Source organism: Sturnira hondurensis, unplaced genomic scaffold (genome assembly GCF_014824575.4).
Source record: "Sturnira hondurensis isolate 20B ecotype Veracruz unplaced genomic scaffold, ASM1482457v3 Scaffold0008196, whole genome shotgun sequence".
NCBI lineage: Eukaryota > Metazoa > Chordata > Mammalia > Chiroptera > Phyllostomidae > Sturnira > Sturnira hondurensis.
The window spans coordinates 5,670,844-5,687,983 of record NW_028080827.1 but is presented as its reverse complement, the minus strand read 5'-3'; the positions used below and the strand labels follow the sequence as shown (position 1 = coordinate 5,687,983).

General features: G+C 38.1%; 1 protein-coding gene across 2 annotated transcripts in view; it reads right to left on the bottom strand.

Annotated features, from left to right (window-relative positions):
* Window positions 1-13,180, bottom strand: part of USP8 (ubiquitin specific peptidase 8) — a 46,405-nt gene extending 33,225 nt beyond the window's left edge. For both annotated transcript variants that reach the window (XM_037054613.1, XM_037054614.1), the window contains exons 1-3: window positions 13,047-13,180; window positions 3,139-3,307; window positions 1,373-1,517 (exon numbers count right to left, since the gene is read on the bottom strand). In XM_037054613.1, the coding sequence (XP_036910508.1) occupies window positions 1,373-1,517; window positions 3,139-3,242 (249 nt within the window). In that variant the 5' untranslated portion in view covers window positions 3,243-3,307; window positions 13,047-13,180. The remainder of the gene's footprint in view (window positions 1-1,372; window positions 1,518-3,138; window positions 3,308-13,046) is intronic.
* Window positions 13,181-17,140: the final 3,960 nt, after the last annotated feature.

Here is a 17,140-nt window from a genome sequence, read left to right as displayed (position 1 = left end):
TTTGCTGGGAGTTTTTATCATAAATGGGTGTTGGATATAACCACCCCTATGGTCCACTTAAGTATAATTTACAATAGCCAAGATGTGGAAGCAGCCCAAGTGTCCATCAGTAGATGATGGATTAAAAAAAATACACAATGGACTACTACTTGGCTGTAAAAAAAAAAAGAGAGAAGAAACTCTTACCCTTTACAATAGCATGGATAGACCTGGAGAGCATTATGCTAAGTGAAACAAGCCAGTCAGAGACAAACAAGTACCATATGATTTCACTCTTATGTGGAATCTAATGAACAAAACAAAATAACTAAATGGTGACAGTCATAGATAGAGAGCAGGCAGACAGCTGCCAGGGGGGCAGTGGTAAAGAGACTGAGCAAGAATGAAAAAAAGAGAGAAAACTGCCCTGGCTGGTGAGCACGGGCCTGCGAACCAGAGGATCGCGGTTCGATTCCCAGTCAGGGCACATAACTGGGTTGCAGGCCAGTTCCCGGCAGGGGACACACGATACATTGTGTGTTCTCAGCAGAGGCAACCATACATTGATAAAAAAAAAAAAGAGAGAGAGAGAAAACTCATGGACATGGACAACAATGTAACTGCCAAGGTGGAGGGAGGTGGAGGAGGTGTAATGGGACTAGATAGTGATGGGTGGAGACTTGACTTGGGGTGGGGAATACACAATACAGTGTACAAATGATTTGTTGTAGAACTGTGCTCCTGAAACCTATAATCTTGTCATCCCAATAAATTCACTAAAAAAATAACCTTTAAACTTTTCACATTAAAAAGAAGTGACTAAACCTTGAACTTTGAACAAGTACAGTAACAGTCATATTTTTTTTATTTAATGCATAAATAAATAGTTTTATTTTACCTGGCAGTGATTTATCATAACAGAAACTGATCATAAGTCTGTATGTTGCCATAAACTTGTACTACTACAAGGCAAATTAAGAATGTGTGTACAGCCCTGGCTGGTGTGGCTCAGTGGATTGCCAACCGGCAAACCAAAGAGTCGTTGGTTAGATTCCCAGTGAGGGCGCATGCCTGGGATACGGGCCAGGTCCCTACTTGAGAATGTAGAAGAAGCAACCACACATAGATGTTTCCCTCCTTCTTCCTCCCTCCCTTCCCTTCTCTCTAAAAATAAATAAAATCTTTAAAAAAAAGAATGTGTATATAGTGTGTGTATCCACATGTTTGCAAGTAATGAAATTAAATCTTCAGTTTGCTTTTACTATCTGCATAGAAGTTTGAACATGATGCTACATAATGTTACCTAAATTACAGTACAGCTAAAACTTTTAGAGGAGATAATTCCGTTGTGCAAAAATAACTTAGCAAATAAAAATGCATAAATAAAAGATACCTGCTGCTCCTTGAAATCAGGCCTTTTTTTGATAAGATTATAAACAGTCACATATTTCATATATAGTACGTAGGCCCTTTCCTCATCACGATCTGTTCTGCTCTCTTCTGCTGTCTTGAAGATCCTCACGGCACTCTGCACATAACTTAAAATTAGAGAAAAAAACAAAACACGACATCTGGGGTAAAAATCATGTGTAAAGTCCACAGAAAATGATAAAAAAATAAATTTTGTAATTTAGGCTGCACTATTTCAGAACTGATACTAAGTTAGTGAAAGTTGGGATGCACCCAAAAATTTCCCTTATGATACAAGTAAATACATGTGTTTCATAATAGTAGTTTATATACCACAAACTGTTCAAAATGCATTCTGATCCAGTTTTAAAAGACTTGCTACTACAGATAATTCTGAAGCAAGTGGTCCTCAGGCAACCACGTAACAGGCACACACTATATAATTAAGGAACACAGCTTTTGTTTTGAAGTGGGGGAGCTAAAATCCTTATTATTTTAATGTTAAAACAAGTATTTCCAGTTCTCCTAGCTTCTTTCTAGCCATAAAGTACAGTTCTCCCCATCTAAAAATCCAAGAAATTAGGGAAAGAAAAGGGAACATGAGGTCAATATTTTTATTTGGTTAAGGTTTTCTACAAAATGGCTGAACTGCACTCTGATTCATTGGTCCTGGAAGAAAAAGAAACTTAAAAGTCCAGAAATATATGATCTTAAAATTTTGCTTCAGTAAAATGAGAATTCTGTGGCATTCCTTCTAAGGATATGTTCCTGGTTTGACAAAGCAAATAAAATAGGTGTTTCTGCCAAGAATAATTCATACACTTAGGAAAGTTTTGGCAACCAAGTTATAGTGCCAATGCCTACATACAATCTGCTTTATCAATAATTATTTATACAAAGCAGTGCATTTTGTTTTTTGTATTTTTCAATCTGTGCTCCAAGACTGAGACATGGATTAATGATGAAGTTGGTCAGGCCAAGGATCTATACCACCACTCAAAAAAAAGGGACAAAGTGGTATTTCAGACCAAGTATGTCCCACACAAGGGTCATTTCGTCAGTGTGTGTACCCTGCCTCACATCACATCACAGACCTAGGACACAGGCACATCAAACTAAAAGTAGCAAGGAGATTCTCTAGAAAAGCTCAGGAGTGGGTTTGTTTGGGATCAAACATATCATTTTTTAGAGGATTCCATTTATCTACAGCCAGGGAATATCCAACATCTGCTTGCTCCAAGCCTGCGTGTAGCTAGCTTTCTGAAACTCTCTTCGCAACTCTGTATTACATAGATCAGTAGGTTAAAAGTTCATGTCAAATTAACACTTTTCTGAGTACTGGCTAAAAAACACATGTATCTTCCCTTTTTATCAAAGAAAGACTATGCTAAGACCATCTCTTATATGTGAGATGGATAAAAATTTTTAATTAAGAAGTATTTTTATACTGTTTCATAAAAAGATATTAACTGTGGCTGAAAGATCTTTGCAGAAACCTAACAGTCTTTACCTCTTAAAAACTTATGATGTATATAGTGCCCAGAAAACAGATAATATGCGTATTAGAAAAATATATATGTAGTCTGCCAAGATGAAGTTACAAACTTATTTAAGAAGGTCTTACTTTATTTATGAGATGATGCCACTGTTCAGATAAACTATATTTACTACTCACCTAACTGATTTAAGAACATGGAAATGAACTAAAAATTAATATATGACTCAGTTAAATTAGCAATGGACACATACTTCTTAGTGCTTATTTTTTCTGGTTTAACTTCTGTCTTCTTATTGAGGTCTTTTAGTGAAGTGCTGAGGTAGAGTTCTTTAGGGACTGAAGCCACGGCAGGCATGATGAATAGCCTTTACTCTTTCACTTTCACGATGGACGGTGTACTTCATTAAAAGTACTTCTTTTCTGAAACAAAGTGTAACAGAATTAATTCCACTAGGTTTTCTAGTTAACAGTCAAGTAACCGAGCAGATGAAAAATAAAACCGCTAACCTGTTTCCTTTGCTAACAGAGTTAATTAAATTATCTTGAATATATCTATTCTGGGAGTTCAAAATACACAGGGTATCAATAAACAATTTCATTTTCCCCCAAATTTTCATTAATTAAATGAATTACTATTTGTATTATTTTACCTTAAGTATCAGGAATTGTTCCTGTCAAAGGAACTAATAATAATCAATAATAATGAGAGCTTTTATGTTTTTTTCTTTTGTTAAATTGACAATACTGTATATAGATCACTAATAGAAGGAAGTTTCATTTAGAAATATTTCTTTCTCATTCATATCAACTTATAAAAGGAAACAAGCAATGGGGGTGGTGATAGGTAGGCAGGGCCACTCTGTATGTGGCTAAGGACATCTGAACATGTTTCTGGCAGAATACAATGAAGTACTTTGGTTTACTCTGTAAAGGTCATTGACGTTGCATGACATTTTTCATTTCCTCATCTGCTTTGGTAAATTCTGAGTAGGGGGTTGGAGGACGTAGTAACAACATGAAAACAAGTGGCTGGGTGTGCACCCGTTACGTTGTGTGTGTGTGCAATGTGCAGGGATCATGCTCAGATGGGGCAGAGCAAGGGAGTGCACCGAATGAGGGTCTTGGCATAAGATCCTAACTGTCACCAAATGAAAACTTCAGGAATCCAATTAAATTTACACGAGGGCTTTAGTTGTGAAGAATTAATCACAGTTTCAATAAATATCCACTTTAATATGTTTAAAGATTATGACTTTTTCCTGTCACTGATTTCCACTCTCTCAATGCCTTTGATGCTATCAGTTCACCTATTCTGAGATGAACGTCTAATTCAAAAGCTGAGTAAGATGTAACTTTAGGGGGGAAAGGCTTCTGTTCACCTATGTGAAACTTCAAAAGCATCCCACTCCGCTTTTGATTCTAGTCATATTTTATAATAGTAAAACTTTCTGATTTGTTGAGACTCATCCCTTCCAACCCTGTGCCTTTAATCCACTGACTTAGTCAGCAAACCTAGCTATTTTTCTCTGCAAGTCATGTTTTTATAATTCTCATTTTTCCCATTTGTTTGCTACATTTATCTATAAACACACGTTTAACCAAACACTTTAATTAGTAGCATCAGATCTATGCATTTAAAAACAATGAGCTCATTAAAACATTTTCTACACTTTCCCTCCATTTTGTGTTCTGTGTCTAAAGCGATAATGACAGGGAAAAAAGCCTCTGGATCACACCGTCACTGACAAGGGATTAACTAACATTAAACACGTCCTTCTAGTTAGGTATCTAATTTATCAACAACTCACCACCAAAACAGCTAAGAGCATCTATTAAGGAAAGAGTATGATAGGGATTGCTTGGATTTCCTCATATTAGAGACAACAGCATTATCTGAGTATCTTACCTTGCAAAAAAAATCCACTATGCTACATGTTACAGAGAGAAAGGTAACACATGCTCCCTCACCTCCCAGGATAAAGAGTTCAGTGAAAGAACATACATAACCTACCCCCCACCCCCACCCCCTCCCCACCTTCTGCCCATCCTCCCAATGCTGAATGAAAAAGGAATGCAGACTACATGACACCATGTGTATGAAATTCAAAAGCAAACTACACTGAACAATATATTGCTTAAAAGTACAAATGAAATAAACCTAAAAAGAAAAACAGAAAATAATAAACATAAAATTCTGGGGGGGGGAGAGGATGTCATCAGAGGCCTACACAAGAAGCATCAGCAGTATTAGAAGGGTTTGTTTCTCAAGTTGGGTAGTACACTGACAGGTGATCATTTTATTATCATGCTTTATAGCATATAAGTAAGTGTATAATGTCCTTAACATATATTTCATTAAAAAAGTTTAAAGAAAGCCATAAGTATAATACAAGTATAAATAAAAATATGCAATTGTATATAAATATGAAAGTACCCACAAAAATCTAAGTTACAGGTGAAAGAAGCAAATGCAAAATATGATTTTTTAAGAAAATATTTTATATTTTTTAATTTATTTTTTAGAGACGGGGGACGGGAAGGAGAAAGAGTGGGAAAGAAACATCACTGTGTGGTTGCCACTCGTGTGTCCCCTGCTGGGAACCGGCCTGCAACCCAGGCATGTGCCCTGACTGGGAATCGAACCAGTGACCCTTTGCTTCACAGGCCCATGCTCAATTCACTGAGCTACACCAGCCAGGGCCAAAATATGATTTTAAAATAATGATTTTAAATGATTTATTGGAGGAGCCTCATACACACATGCACACTTATCTTTGTGGAATACAGTTTTCATACAACAGTGGTGTGAGTGGAAACAAGAGCACAAGCATTAAGGAATAAAGAAATGGAAGTAGCTTGCAGATAACTTTAAAAATGGCAATACAGGAGAGAATGATGGGATGGAACAGAATGATATTAGAAAAACATGATTTCTACTGAAACGTAAGCAGCAACAGTTGAGGAATAGCACCTTTGACTAAGAGAAGGCCAAGAAAGTAACTTCTTGGGAAGGTGCTTAAGGAACCTCAACCCTTAGTGATACCACAGCAGATAATACTGTGGCAGGAGGCAGGGGACACTGGAGCTTGGACTAGTAATGAGGGCCAGAAGACAGTAAGAAGGTAACAGTAAGAGTTATCCCTGACTTTTCTGCTTCCAACGGCTCAACTATGATCTTAAGCTTACTCAACCACAGCAAGCCAACATTTGCAAAGGCCAGCTTGACAAATGTAATTCCCAAAAAGCCCAATCTTTTTTATTGGTGACACTACTAAGTACGCTAAGATAAGGACTAACGCCAAAGTTAAGCACAGTATCCAAGTACCAGTCTGATAACATCTTTTTTCCAATTCTATTCTATACCTGGGTCATATGTAGTCCTGACCCAACCACAGAAACCTATGTTCACAAAGTCAGGTAGAGTCTATTTTGTTGATTCAGGACCATTAGGTTTCTTGGCTGTGAAAAGAAAGCTACTAATTTGAACCTTCTAAAGTGAAGGTCTAGAATATGTTCTTAGTTGAATCTGCTTCTTATAATTACCTTTAAAGCTTGGATCATTAAAAGACAAAGGATATAAAAACTATAAATGCTACCTAAACTTAATATCATAAATCATTAGCTATTTCAAAGTTAAATTCAATCATTCATGGATATTCTGCTACATGGAAGACACTGTTTCTAGGAACTCAAAGATCAGGTGTGATCTGCTTCCTCACAAAGTTTGTTTGCTTAGGGGTATTTTATTAAAAGATTTTATATGTTTATTTTTAGAGAGAGGGGAAGGGAAGGAGAAAGAGGGAAACATCGATGAGAGAGATAAACACAAGTCAATTGCCTCTCGTGTGCACTCCAAGCAGGAACCGAACCTACAACCCAGGCATGTGCCCTGGATGGGGGTCAAACCAGGGATGTTTTGCTTTGCGGAACCATGCCCAGACAACTGAGCCACACCAGTCAGGCTTCCTCACAAAGCTAATGTAAAAGAGAAAATTGTAAGCAGTAGTAGTACAAAATAGTATGATACCAAATTATAAAGAGTTACAAGTAATATAGAGTAAGAAAAATTAAGAAGGAAAGTTAAGTATGAGTAGAGGGATCCTGGGAGGCATTATTGGAGGAAAAAGCATTTATGTGTCTTGGTGGAAGAAAAAATCAAGAACATAATATGGAGAATGAACAAGGATCTACTAAACACTAAAGCCCAAAAATACGCTCTAGGAACAGATAATGGAAAGCCTTGAATGTCACAATAAAGCATTTATTTTATTTTCTAAAAGTAACAGAGAGCCAAAGCGGGGTTCTAAGAAAGGAATTACGGGATCCAAACTGACAACAGTACACAGGCTTTAAAAGACTGAAGAAGAGGAAGACACTAGTTATCTATCAGAATGATCCTAAGGAAATATGATGAGGGTCAGAACTAGGGCAACGGAGATGGAATAAAGGAGGCAGATACAACAGACACTGTGAAGGTAGAATGACAAGACTTGGCAAATGATTAGACACATGGAGGGAAAGTACAGGGATAAGATTATGATGACATCAAAGGTTCTAGTGAGGGCTTCTAGGAGAAAGATTGTGCTTTTTTAAAAGTTATCTTTTCTGTACTTATTCAATTCTCGAGAATAACTGAAATAAGTACGTTTCCCTGATAATGTCATCAAAGGACCACAGTTGTTTCCATTTTCATCCACAAAACTGTTATACTGTCAAGTAAGATGCCAATTGTTAAAAAATACAGCACTGTCTTTTTAAAAAGATTTATTTATTTTCAGAGAGCGGGGCTAGGTGGAAAAGAAGAAAGAATTAGCAAAAAATAAAAAACGAAACAAAACCCACAGACACAGACAACAGTATGGTGATTACCAGAGGGAAAGGAGGATGGGCGGAGGTAGGAGAGGGTAAAGGAGGGATAAATGGTGATGAAAGGAGACTTGACTTTGGGTGGTGAATTGTTTTAAAGCAATTCTAAAGTATTAAGAAGGCTCAAACCTTTCAAGAAATAATCATTGCTTAAAGTTCTGGTATTTTCTGAGCATCTACTATGTGTCTAGTACTGTGCTAAATGCCTGAGAGCAGTTGTTTTTGAAAAATCCATTTAGAGCCTGGGCCAGGTGGCCCCTTGGTTGGCACATCAACCGTATAGACCAAGAGGTTGAGGTTCCATCCCCCACTGAGGTGTGTATGGAAGACGACCGATAGATTTTCCTCTTTAATACAGATGTTTCTCTTTTTCTCTCTCTCGAATCAATAAACATATCCTTGGGTGAGGATTTACTTTAAAAAATTTAAAATTCATTTAGAAGGTCACAATCAACTTTTTAAAATATGAAAGTGAGGGGAAAATATGAGAGCATGTTATACACAGTGAAGTATTATTCATGAAACTTTAGTTTTGGTTATGTGCATGTATGTACATTTATAGAGAACACTGGGTTGAAATGTAAAATGTATTTCTTACTACAAAAGGTTATAATCGAAAAAGTGTAAAAGTCCTACAAAGCAATGCTACTCTATGTGTGGTCCATAGGCTAGTGCAAGTTGGGAAATTTTTTGTTATCAGACTGTGATAAAATACAAAGTGTATGACAGAATGTTAAACACACTGAACTTTTCATATGAAGAAATTATTACATTTTAGCTGCAAGCCTGTAACAGAAACTGGCTACTTTTAGTAATGCTGCTCTATGGAATAAAGAGGGTTTCATAATAGTTTCTGATCACAAATATCTTAGCTTAGTTACCAAAACCAAGCCAGTACTCACTAAGTAAAAGGCAACATATATTAGTATGTGACTCTTAGTACTTAGGAAGTCAGAAGGAGGGGAAATTCTGCGTAGCTTGTGTGGGGTAAGGGGGGATTCTTCCAACCCAGAGTGTACTTTCCTCTTTTGTGCTGGTCCCTCATCTTTCAAGGCCTAATTTAAATTTCACCTCTTCCATCCTTGATTATCCCAGTTTTTGGAGTTCCTTTCTTGGCCTAAATGCTATAGTTCTTGATATCTATATCATTTCTGTAGTGCAGCATATGGACCGAATGACAATTATGAGTATGCTTTAAGGCCCTCATACCTCATAAGCATGCAGTGCTCATGATGATGTGATGAGATAAAGTCAGAAACTGGCCCTAAAGGAGAAGACACAGCTATGAACCAAATGAGAAATGAGGGCACTCTACAAGAGGAAACCAACAAAAACAAAGACACAAAAAATGAGAAATTAGTATGGGAAGGCAACAACAACAACAAAATAGTACAAGGATTATTGGGAAAAGATTGATTTGATTAAGGGATCATACCTTCTCTGACATGCACCATCTGTAGCACCTATCCAGTAGTCCTTAAAGTCAACACTTAACTCTTGGCCAGCAATAAATTACATTAGGTAAGGAGATAGAATGATGTTATGGAGAACTTCTGAGGCCAGGCAGAATTGTTTATATTTAATTCAGCAGGCAATGAAAAGCCAGTTCTTAAAGAGAAAAAATGGTATTTCAGAGTGGATCAAAGTGAGGATGTGCAACATGGAACCGAAGGAAACAAGAACAATAAGTAATACTCTGGTAAAGAATAACTAGCAGGCCACTGTAAAAAAAAAAAAAAAGAACACAAAAAAGGCAGAAGCATGCTGATAACAGACTGACTGAAACAGGACTGTTTCCTTGTGTGTACACACACACACTTTCTACCCTGAGAAACGTGAAGAATGGTAGTGTGCTAACAAAAAGTGAGATTTAAAAAACTCAATTTATAGTAGCATTTGGATTGGATAAAACTTTGCTGTTGGGAGACTGTGCTGTGCAATGTTGGATGTTTAGCAATATCTCTGGCCTTTACTCAGTAAATGCCAGCAGTATTAACCAAAAAATGTCTCCTGACATTGCCAAATGTCCCCTGGAGGAGCAAAATTATACCTAAATAAAACCCACCAATTTACAAGAAATTTTGAACAAGTTGAGTGTATGCAAAAGGTACAAAAATTTACAAAAAGGTGGAAATGTAAATATAAAATTTCAGATAAACTCTCCATAAAGACAGATATAAAATCAACTATTAAGACATCAATGTTAATTTTTAAAAAGATTTAATTAATTTATTTTTAGAGAGGGGAAGGGAGGAAGAGAGGGAGAGAAACATCAGTGTGTGGTTGCCTCTCATGCACTCCCTACTGGGGACCTGGCCCACAATCCAGGCATGTGCCCTGACCACTGAAAACCCAACCTGCGACCCTTTGCTTTGCAGTCGGCACTCAACCCACTGAGAGACACCAGCCAGGGCTCAATGTTATATTTGATAATCCCTATTGTTTTGGGAGATAAAGTCTTGACACTGATATGATGATGTTATCTACAATATGGTTTAAAAGAAGCCTATTTTCTTCCCTTTCATGTATTTTACTAAACTTTTGATAAGTTTTTAAAACAGACATCATTTATACGAGTAACTGAAATCTAGAACTACAATCACCAAGGAATGAGATTTTGTTTCTTTGCAGCTACGATACTTAAAAGGGCTCAGAAACTGGGAGAAGAGGGCTCCGGAAGAAGCAAAACTAGAAGGAAAACCAGGCAAGTGCAATATCATTAAAACCAAATAAAGCAAGAATTTCAAAGAACTTTTATGAAGCACTTACAATGCTTAAAGGGAAAAAAAGGTAAAAGAAGCAGCACTTGTTCTGAAGAGTGACTATATAAACCGGCTTCAATGGGATACCTACACCTACTCAAGGTACAGTGATGGGAGCTACAGGGGATGAAAGAATATACCTCCTAAAAAAGTTTCTACCTCTTAAAAAATAGTTTTTACCTCTTTAGATGAACGATAAGTACACATTGATAATGCAAAGCTATATACCATAATATAGGGACTAACAAATCATGATAAAATCTGTTGGTTTTATTAAAGGACAGAAAGAAAAAACAGAAAGGTTAACTATCTTCTAGAATAGATCTCTATCTACATGTATAACCTCAACCTATCTATATTTCCTGTATCTCTTTAATATCCTTAATTCTTTTATCAGATTGCAAAATAGATAAACAGGGCGTAAATCACAATTTCTGAGCATGGGACTTGCAGAGACATATTTTTATAAAGTTCCTCAGGTAAATTCTAATGTGGAGTAAACAGATAGAGTACCACAGACATAAAGAACAGATGTAACCACGTTACTAGAAGCTATGAAGTAATACGAAGATGACCAACAGAGAATGTTGGAAGTAATGCTGTACCAATCTCTGGATCCAGGCTTAAGGGACAGTTTTCACTTCCTGTTTCTTGAGACACTTGCTCTTAGAACTCTGGGATTGAGAGAAGTCCCAGCCGCACAGAGTCTACATGCAGGCAGTCCGGCTGACATCTCCAGGGAACTCACAGCCAACATCAACTGCCATCCAAGCAAATGAGCCACTGTGGATGTCCAGCCTAGCTGAGCTTTCAGATGACTCTAATCCTAGCTGCTTATCTGACTACATGTGCATGAAACCCCAAGTGAGAACCAACCAACTGAGTCCAGTCAGCCCAGAGAAAGAAGACTAATAAATAAACTGTAGTTCTAAGCCATTCTGTATTGAAATAATGTTATACAGCAATAGGTAATTAGAAGGATAACCAAGATTTTTTAATATCTTATTTCTAGTATCAGTGGCTCATAACAATGGACACTTTTCTTCCTTTCATCTCCACAAAAGTATATTTTCATGTATACAAGTTCATAATAAAATATAATGCTAGAAATGTTATGGAAAAAATCTTTTGTGCTAGATTTATCTTCCAATTGTGTTATTTTACAAAAGCATTTTTGGTTCTTTCCTGTTATGTTCACCTTAATAAACAAATACCATAATCATTAATAAAGCTCAAGTAAATATATAAAAAATTAAGGTTAGAAAGACAGCTTTAAAATATTTTTGTCAGTTTTTCTCAGGCATTGTTTTCTGGAAGAACAGAATACATACCTAAGTGCAATCACTGCATATTTATGTCATTAATGACAGGTTGTTGTTTACTACTATGTGGTCTGTAAAGATGCACATAATGTGTCATAAGGAAAGGAATACACACTTCAAGGTAGTCACATCAATAAAGATACAGCACGACCTACATCACCTTTCACAAAAACTGGTTCACTACTGAGGAGTCATACGAAAACTATCTAAATCTACCAGGTAAGACATTCAACAATGAATCTAAAACCGAATCTGGCGAAATGCAAAATCTGCTTACATAGCAAAGCCATAGAGCAAGAAGACTAGAACAGGAACACATCCTTAACGAATATAACTTGACATTTTTTACAGCTGAAGCAGAAAACATAAAAATTAAGGATGCCTGCAGATTCAGAAAGAGTAGCATCCTGTAGTGCGGCATTCCTTTCATTTGAAACTCACAACTCTTAACAAATATTAAATTCCTCTGGCTCTGCAACACCTCTGTCTCCAAGTAAATCTTGTTAGTGATTAATTGACTTGCTTCAAGGTCACAAACTGAACTGGCAGCGCGAAATAAACCCAGAAGTGTAGTCTGCAGTTTTATGCATAAATGAACATCATTGAGATTCAGAGTTCTGATAATTGCCAAGGTGGAGTGGAGGTGAAATTCACAACTCGGTAAGAGAGGCCAAATTTTAGGAAAGGAAGGCTTTAATTAGGGGGAAGTCACGGTTTTAACTCTGATGAGCTTATAGGTCCTGTAAACTCATACTTGGACTTCACTAAAAGCAAATTTGGGACAAGGGACGGGTTGGGAAACACTCTGGAGGTTTGTAGTTAGGCCTGGGATTATATCTCGTTCGCAAAAAAAGAACCACCAAAAAAAAAAACCAAATAAAATTAAAATGGAAACAAGCAGTAGTAGGTCAAATTCGGGTCTGAGTGTACAAGAAGGAGAAGGAATGGTCAAGGCCACCTTGAGACAGAAAAACCAGAATCCATACGAAACTCGCTGGTTACCCTAGGTGGGCAGCGGGAAAGACTAGAGGTTGGGCTCTTCCTCCAATGGCAGATTCTATGTTCGGGGTGGTCTCACCTGGAGACTTGCCCCCCCCCCCTCCGTGGTCAGGGCTACTCTCCCGGGTGACCAGCAGCTGATGGGAGAAAAGGGGGTTCACTGCGACGTCTTTCCGGGAAACAAAGGCCAAGACCCGGACGCGCACTCACCTTGGCCCCCGGCGGGCTTCACTAACGCCTACCTCCCCACCAAAGGCCCATCTTCCACCAACCTCGGGAAGAAACAGCCTTCGCTCTCCCGACGGAAGCCAGCCCAGTCCATCCCCTTTTCCCAATTTGCATTGCGTTACGTTGCGCCGCGTACCTGACGTCACGGTGGGCGGGGCTGCGCGCGCGCCCTAGCTGCTTGTTTCTCCCAGTCCTTCCCCTGCCAACGAGGGACGCGCTGAGTGCTGGGGAGGCTGAGGAGGGTGTTTTGGGTGGGCGGCGCGGGCAGGCCGGGGCTACGCTAATATGGGGCGACCTCTTAGCTGGTCCCTTCCTTAAGCCGCTGAACCCGGCTTTCCTCCCGCGTTGCTCGGTCACCCGGATGTTTCTGGTATCCTTGGCCTTTTCGCGAAGGGAGACAGGCTGCTTTTGGCATCTTTTAGCTACGCACCTTCTTCCTCAGCTCGGAGGATTGGGAAACAATTTGAATCCTCTCAAATTCTGGCGAAAAGGATTTTCGTCCTCTATCATTTTCTGAAGCCAAGTCTCTGGTTAAGTAAGAACGGACATGATCCTAAAGCACACACTATATATATATATATATACGCTTAATGCCAGTTAAGGACCCAAACTTAACAAGAATAGATCGAGAGGTCTGAACTTTTCTCGCGAGGTGCTCTTTGCACTCCCATAAAGATAATTGGATGCTCTAATTACCTGTAAACAGGAAGCTGCTTGTACGGGGGTTGCTGTCCATGGTCTCCAAGAAGCCAGGGATAGACTAGGTGTTTCCTGGATGTGCAAGCTGGGAGGTGAGCTCTAGTAAATGCGTTAAGTGAAAGTGTGTGCCTGACAGGGGTTCAATAAAGTTGTAAAATGAAAGCACCTAATCTAACATGCTTAATGAGTAGTAATCTTTCAATAAATGTTCATTTCCTTTCTATCACAATGAAATGCTTGTAAAAATACAGTTATTTTTATACCTAAGCTATACACTATTTCCCAAAAGATTAAAGACTGATAGTAATATGAAATATGTTGTACCACGTGGAACTACATACTAGGATGCCTTAGCAAATTTTTTATAACTAAGGCGAAAAATGCATCTATCTTTTGAGGGTGCGTCTTAGAGAAGGAAGTTGATGGGGGACTTTTTTTTCTGCTGGGCATTTTGATGAATTTGAATATGCAAAGATAACCCCAGAGCTGAGTTTGGAGTGGGAACCAAACAAAAAATGGAGAATTTGGAGTTCTTTAAAGGCAATCTCAGAGACAGGACACAAGGAATATGATAAAGGGAAGAAACCATAACAAACTGACCAGTGAAAAGGATCTCCTATGGTCGGGTGGCAGAAAGGTTTTAGTACATAGTCCTCTTCAACACTTACCTAAAGTGATTTTTGTTGCTCCAAGGTAATTGTCACAATCCCTCCTCCCCAATAAGTGAAATTCCTCCACTTTCCTAGCATATCAGTCAGGTTTGCTAAAACCCAAATCGTTTGCTTGAGGTTTTTTTTTTTAAGATGAAGTTCCACATGTGGGTCAGAAGAGAAACCAGGCACAAGAAGACAAGATGATTCCCAAATTGAACCAAGGTGGTGAAAGCAGAAAAAACAAAACCATTCCTAGGGAATTCAAAGAAATCTCGGGACTGGCTTTGGATTTTTCAAAATTAGTGGGATAAGAGTTTTTAAGGAGCAGGGTTACCTGGATGAAATTAACTTAGTGAATTGCACCATAAATCCTAGCTCTTTTTCAAAGGTGTGCTGTAATAGACCAGGCAGCAGTATCTATGGCACCTACAATCTAATCGTCACTAGCTGTGTAGAAGGGGCGGTGTGTATTTGATCATAGCTTTAATTCCTGTGCCATCCAACATAATCAGTAGTCCAAAACTTACTGAACCTGGTTCATCCTCCACCCATTCAACAAGTATTTACTGAATGTGTGTTCTATGCCGGGCATTGTATTAGACTTGGAATATAAAGTCCCTCCTTAACACAGAACTGACTTACATTCTAGTGGGGGAGACATATAATCAGCAAATACATACATATAATGTTAGCTGTTGCTGAGTGCTAAGAAGAATAATAAAATAGGACAAAGGACCAGCAAAGACAGTGGTATTTTTGATGGGATAGTCACGGGTGAGCTCTCTGACAGAGACATTTCCACAAAGCTTTTGGTAAAGGGAGGGACTACGCTGCAGATACATGTGGGAGAAGAGCATCCAGGCAATGGGAACAGTACAGGTGAAGGCAGCAGGGCAGGAAGAGATGAGTGTGCTGGAGGAACAGCAAGGGCTCTATGATCAGCAGAAAGTGAGTGAGTGTGATCAAGATAGGAGAGAATCTCAGAGGCGTGGGGAGGGAGTAGAGCACAGATTAGGCCTATATAGGCCTGTAGGTCAGTAAAACATATTTATCCTAGAGTAATGCACACGAGTCACATGCTAATATTTTATGAAGAAAATTAGCTTTCACATGCCTGACAAAATTTACATTATGTACAGATGTTAATACCAATATTTTTAAAGCCAAAACACAAGTATCCTGTGGTTCTTTTACTAATCACATATTCTTTTATATTCATCTGGTTTTTATTTCTTAAAATTACAATGATTACCAGGCTCTATCAGTTGCATAGCCCATCAAATATGTTATCTCTAGGGGATACATCACCAGACAAGGGATGGCAAGTCTTGGCTCTTGCTCTGGATATCAACTTCAAGTGACAGGCATTCGCCACTCTTTGCAACTCACTGAGACTCTATTAGCCATTGGTTTTTTAAAGTTGGAAAAAATCTACTACAACACCACTTAGATTGATTCTATTTTTTAATATGAACTTATATTTCTACATAATTGCTCTAAACTTCTCAATAAATTTTTAGAAATGCACTTTCATTCTATGATTTCAAAATTTAGTGAATAACTATGCTCACCTTTTTCATCTCTATGATTTTACAGATGTAGGTATTCTCTTTCTGCTTTTGTTTTTCTATCTAAACTAAGAGTTTTAATCTGGTTACTATGTGATTCAGTGGTTCCCCAATCAGGTTGTGACTTTGTGTTCTGGATTTCCCCTGCTTCTATTTGATTATCCTCACAGATGCTACTCAAATACAGTATCATAATATTACAAATGGTGATGCATACTCTTATTTTAATGAGAAGTTTTTCAGCTTATTGATTCTATCACAAAATTTTCACCTACTTGATTTCAGGTCATTAGAGCATTACTTAAACTTTCTAAGAATTGTCCTTGATGCCCTGACAGGTGTGGCTCAGTTGGTTGGGCATCATCCAGTAAAGCAAAAGGTCTTGGGTTCGATTCCCAGTCAGGGCACATGCCTGGGTTGGGGGTTGGTCCCCAGTCAGGGTGTGTGTGAGAAGTTGATTGATATTTCTCTCCCTCTCTTTTACCCTTGCTTCCCCCTCTCTATAAACAGAATGTTTTACAATTTTTTTCTCCATGATTTCTTCATACTAACATTAACTGGCAAAAAAAAAAGAGTATCATTCAATAGCTATAAGAACTGTTGAGCTATGAGAGTATTAAATTGAGATCATGGAATCAACATATGTTTAAGCTGTTTTTACATATTTACACACACACAAGAAACAATTAAACTACAATGACATTTTAAGGAGGCATCCAATTTAGAAAAGATACTTTAAGTCAAAATTCCAAGATATCTTTCTGTAATTTTTTCCCATTTATATGACTCCTATCTAAATTAACATAATGTCCCCTATGAGAGTAGGAGAGCAATTTTTTTAAAAGATTTTATTTATTTATGTATCTTTAGAGGGGAAGGAGAGAAACATCAATGTATGGTTGCCTTTTGTGCATCCCCTGCTGGGAGTTGGCCTCCAGGGAACCAGCCTGCAACCCAGGAATGTGCCCTGACTGGGAGTTGAACTGTGATCCTCTGGTTCATAGGCCTGTGCTCAATCCACTGAGCTACACCAGCCAGGGCTCAGGAGTGCAATTTTTGATGGGGGTGTTTATTCTTCCAAATCATAGATAAATGTATTAAGTAATATATGCCAAGTGATTTTCAGATTTAGATATTATCAAGCAATATGTGGCTT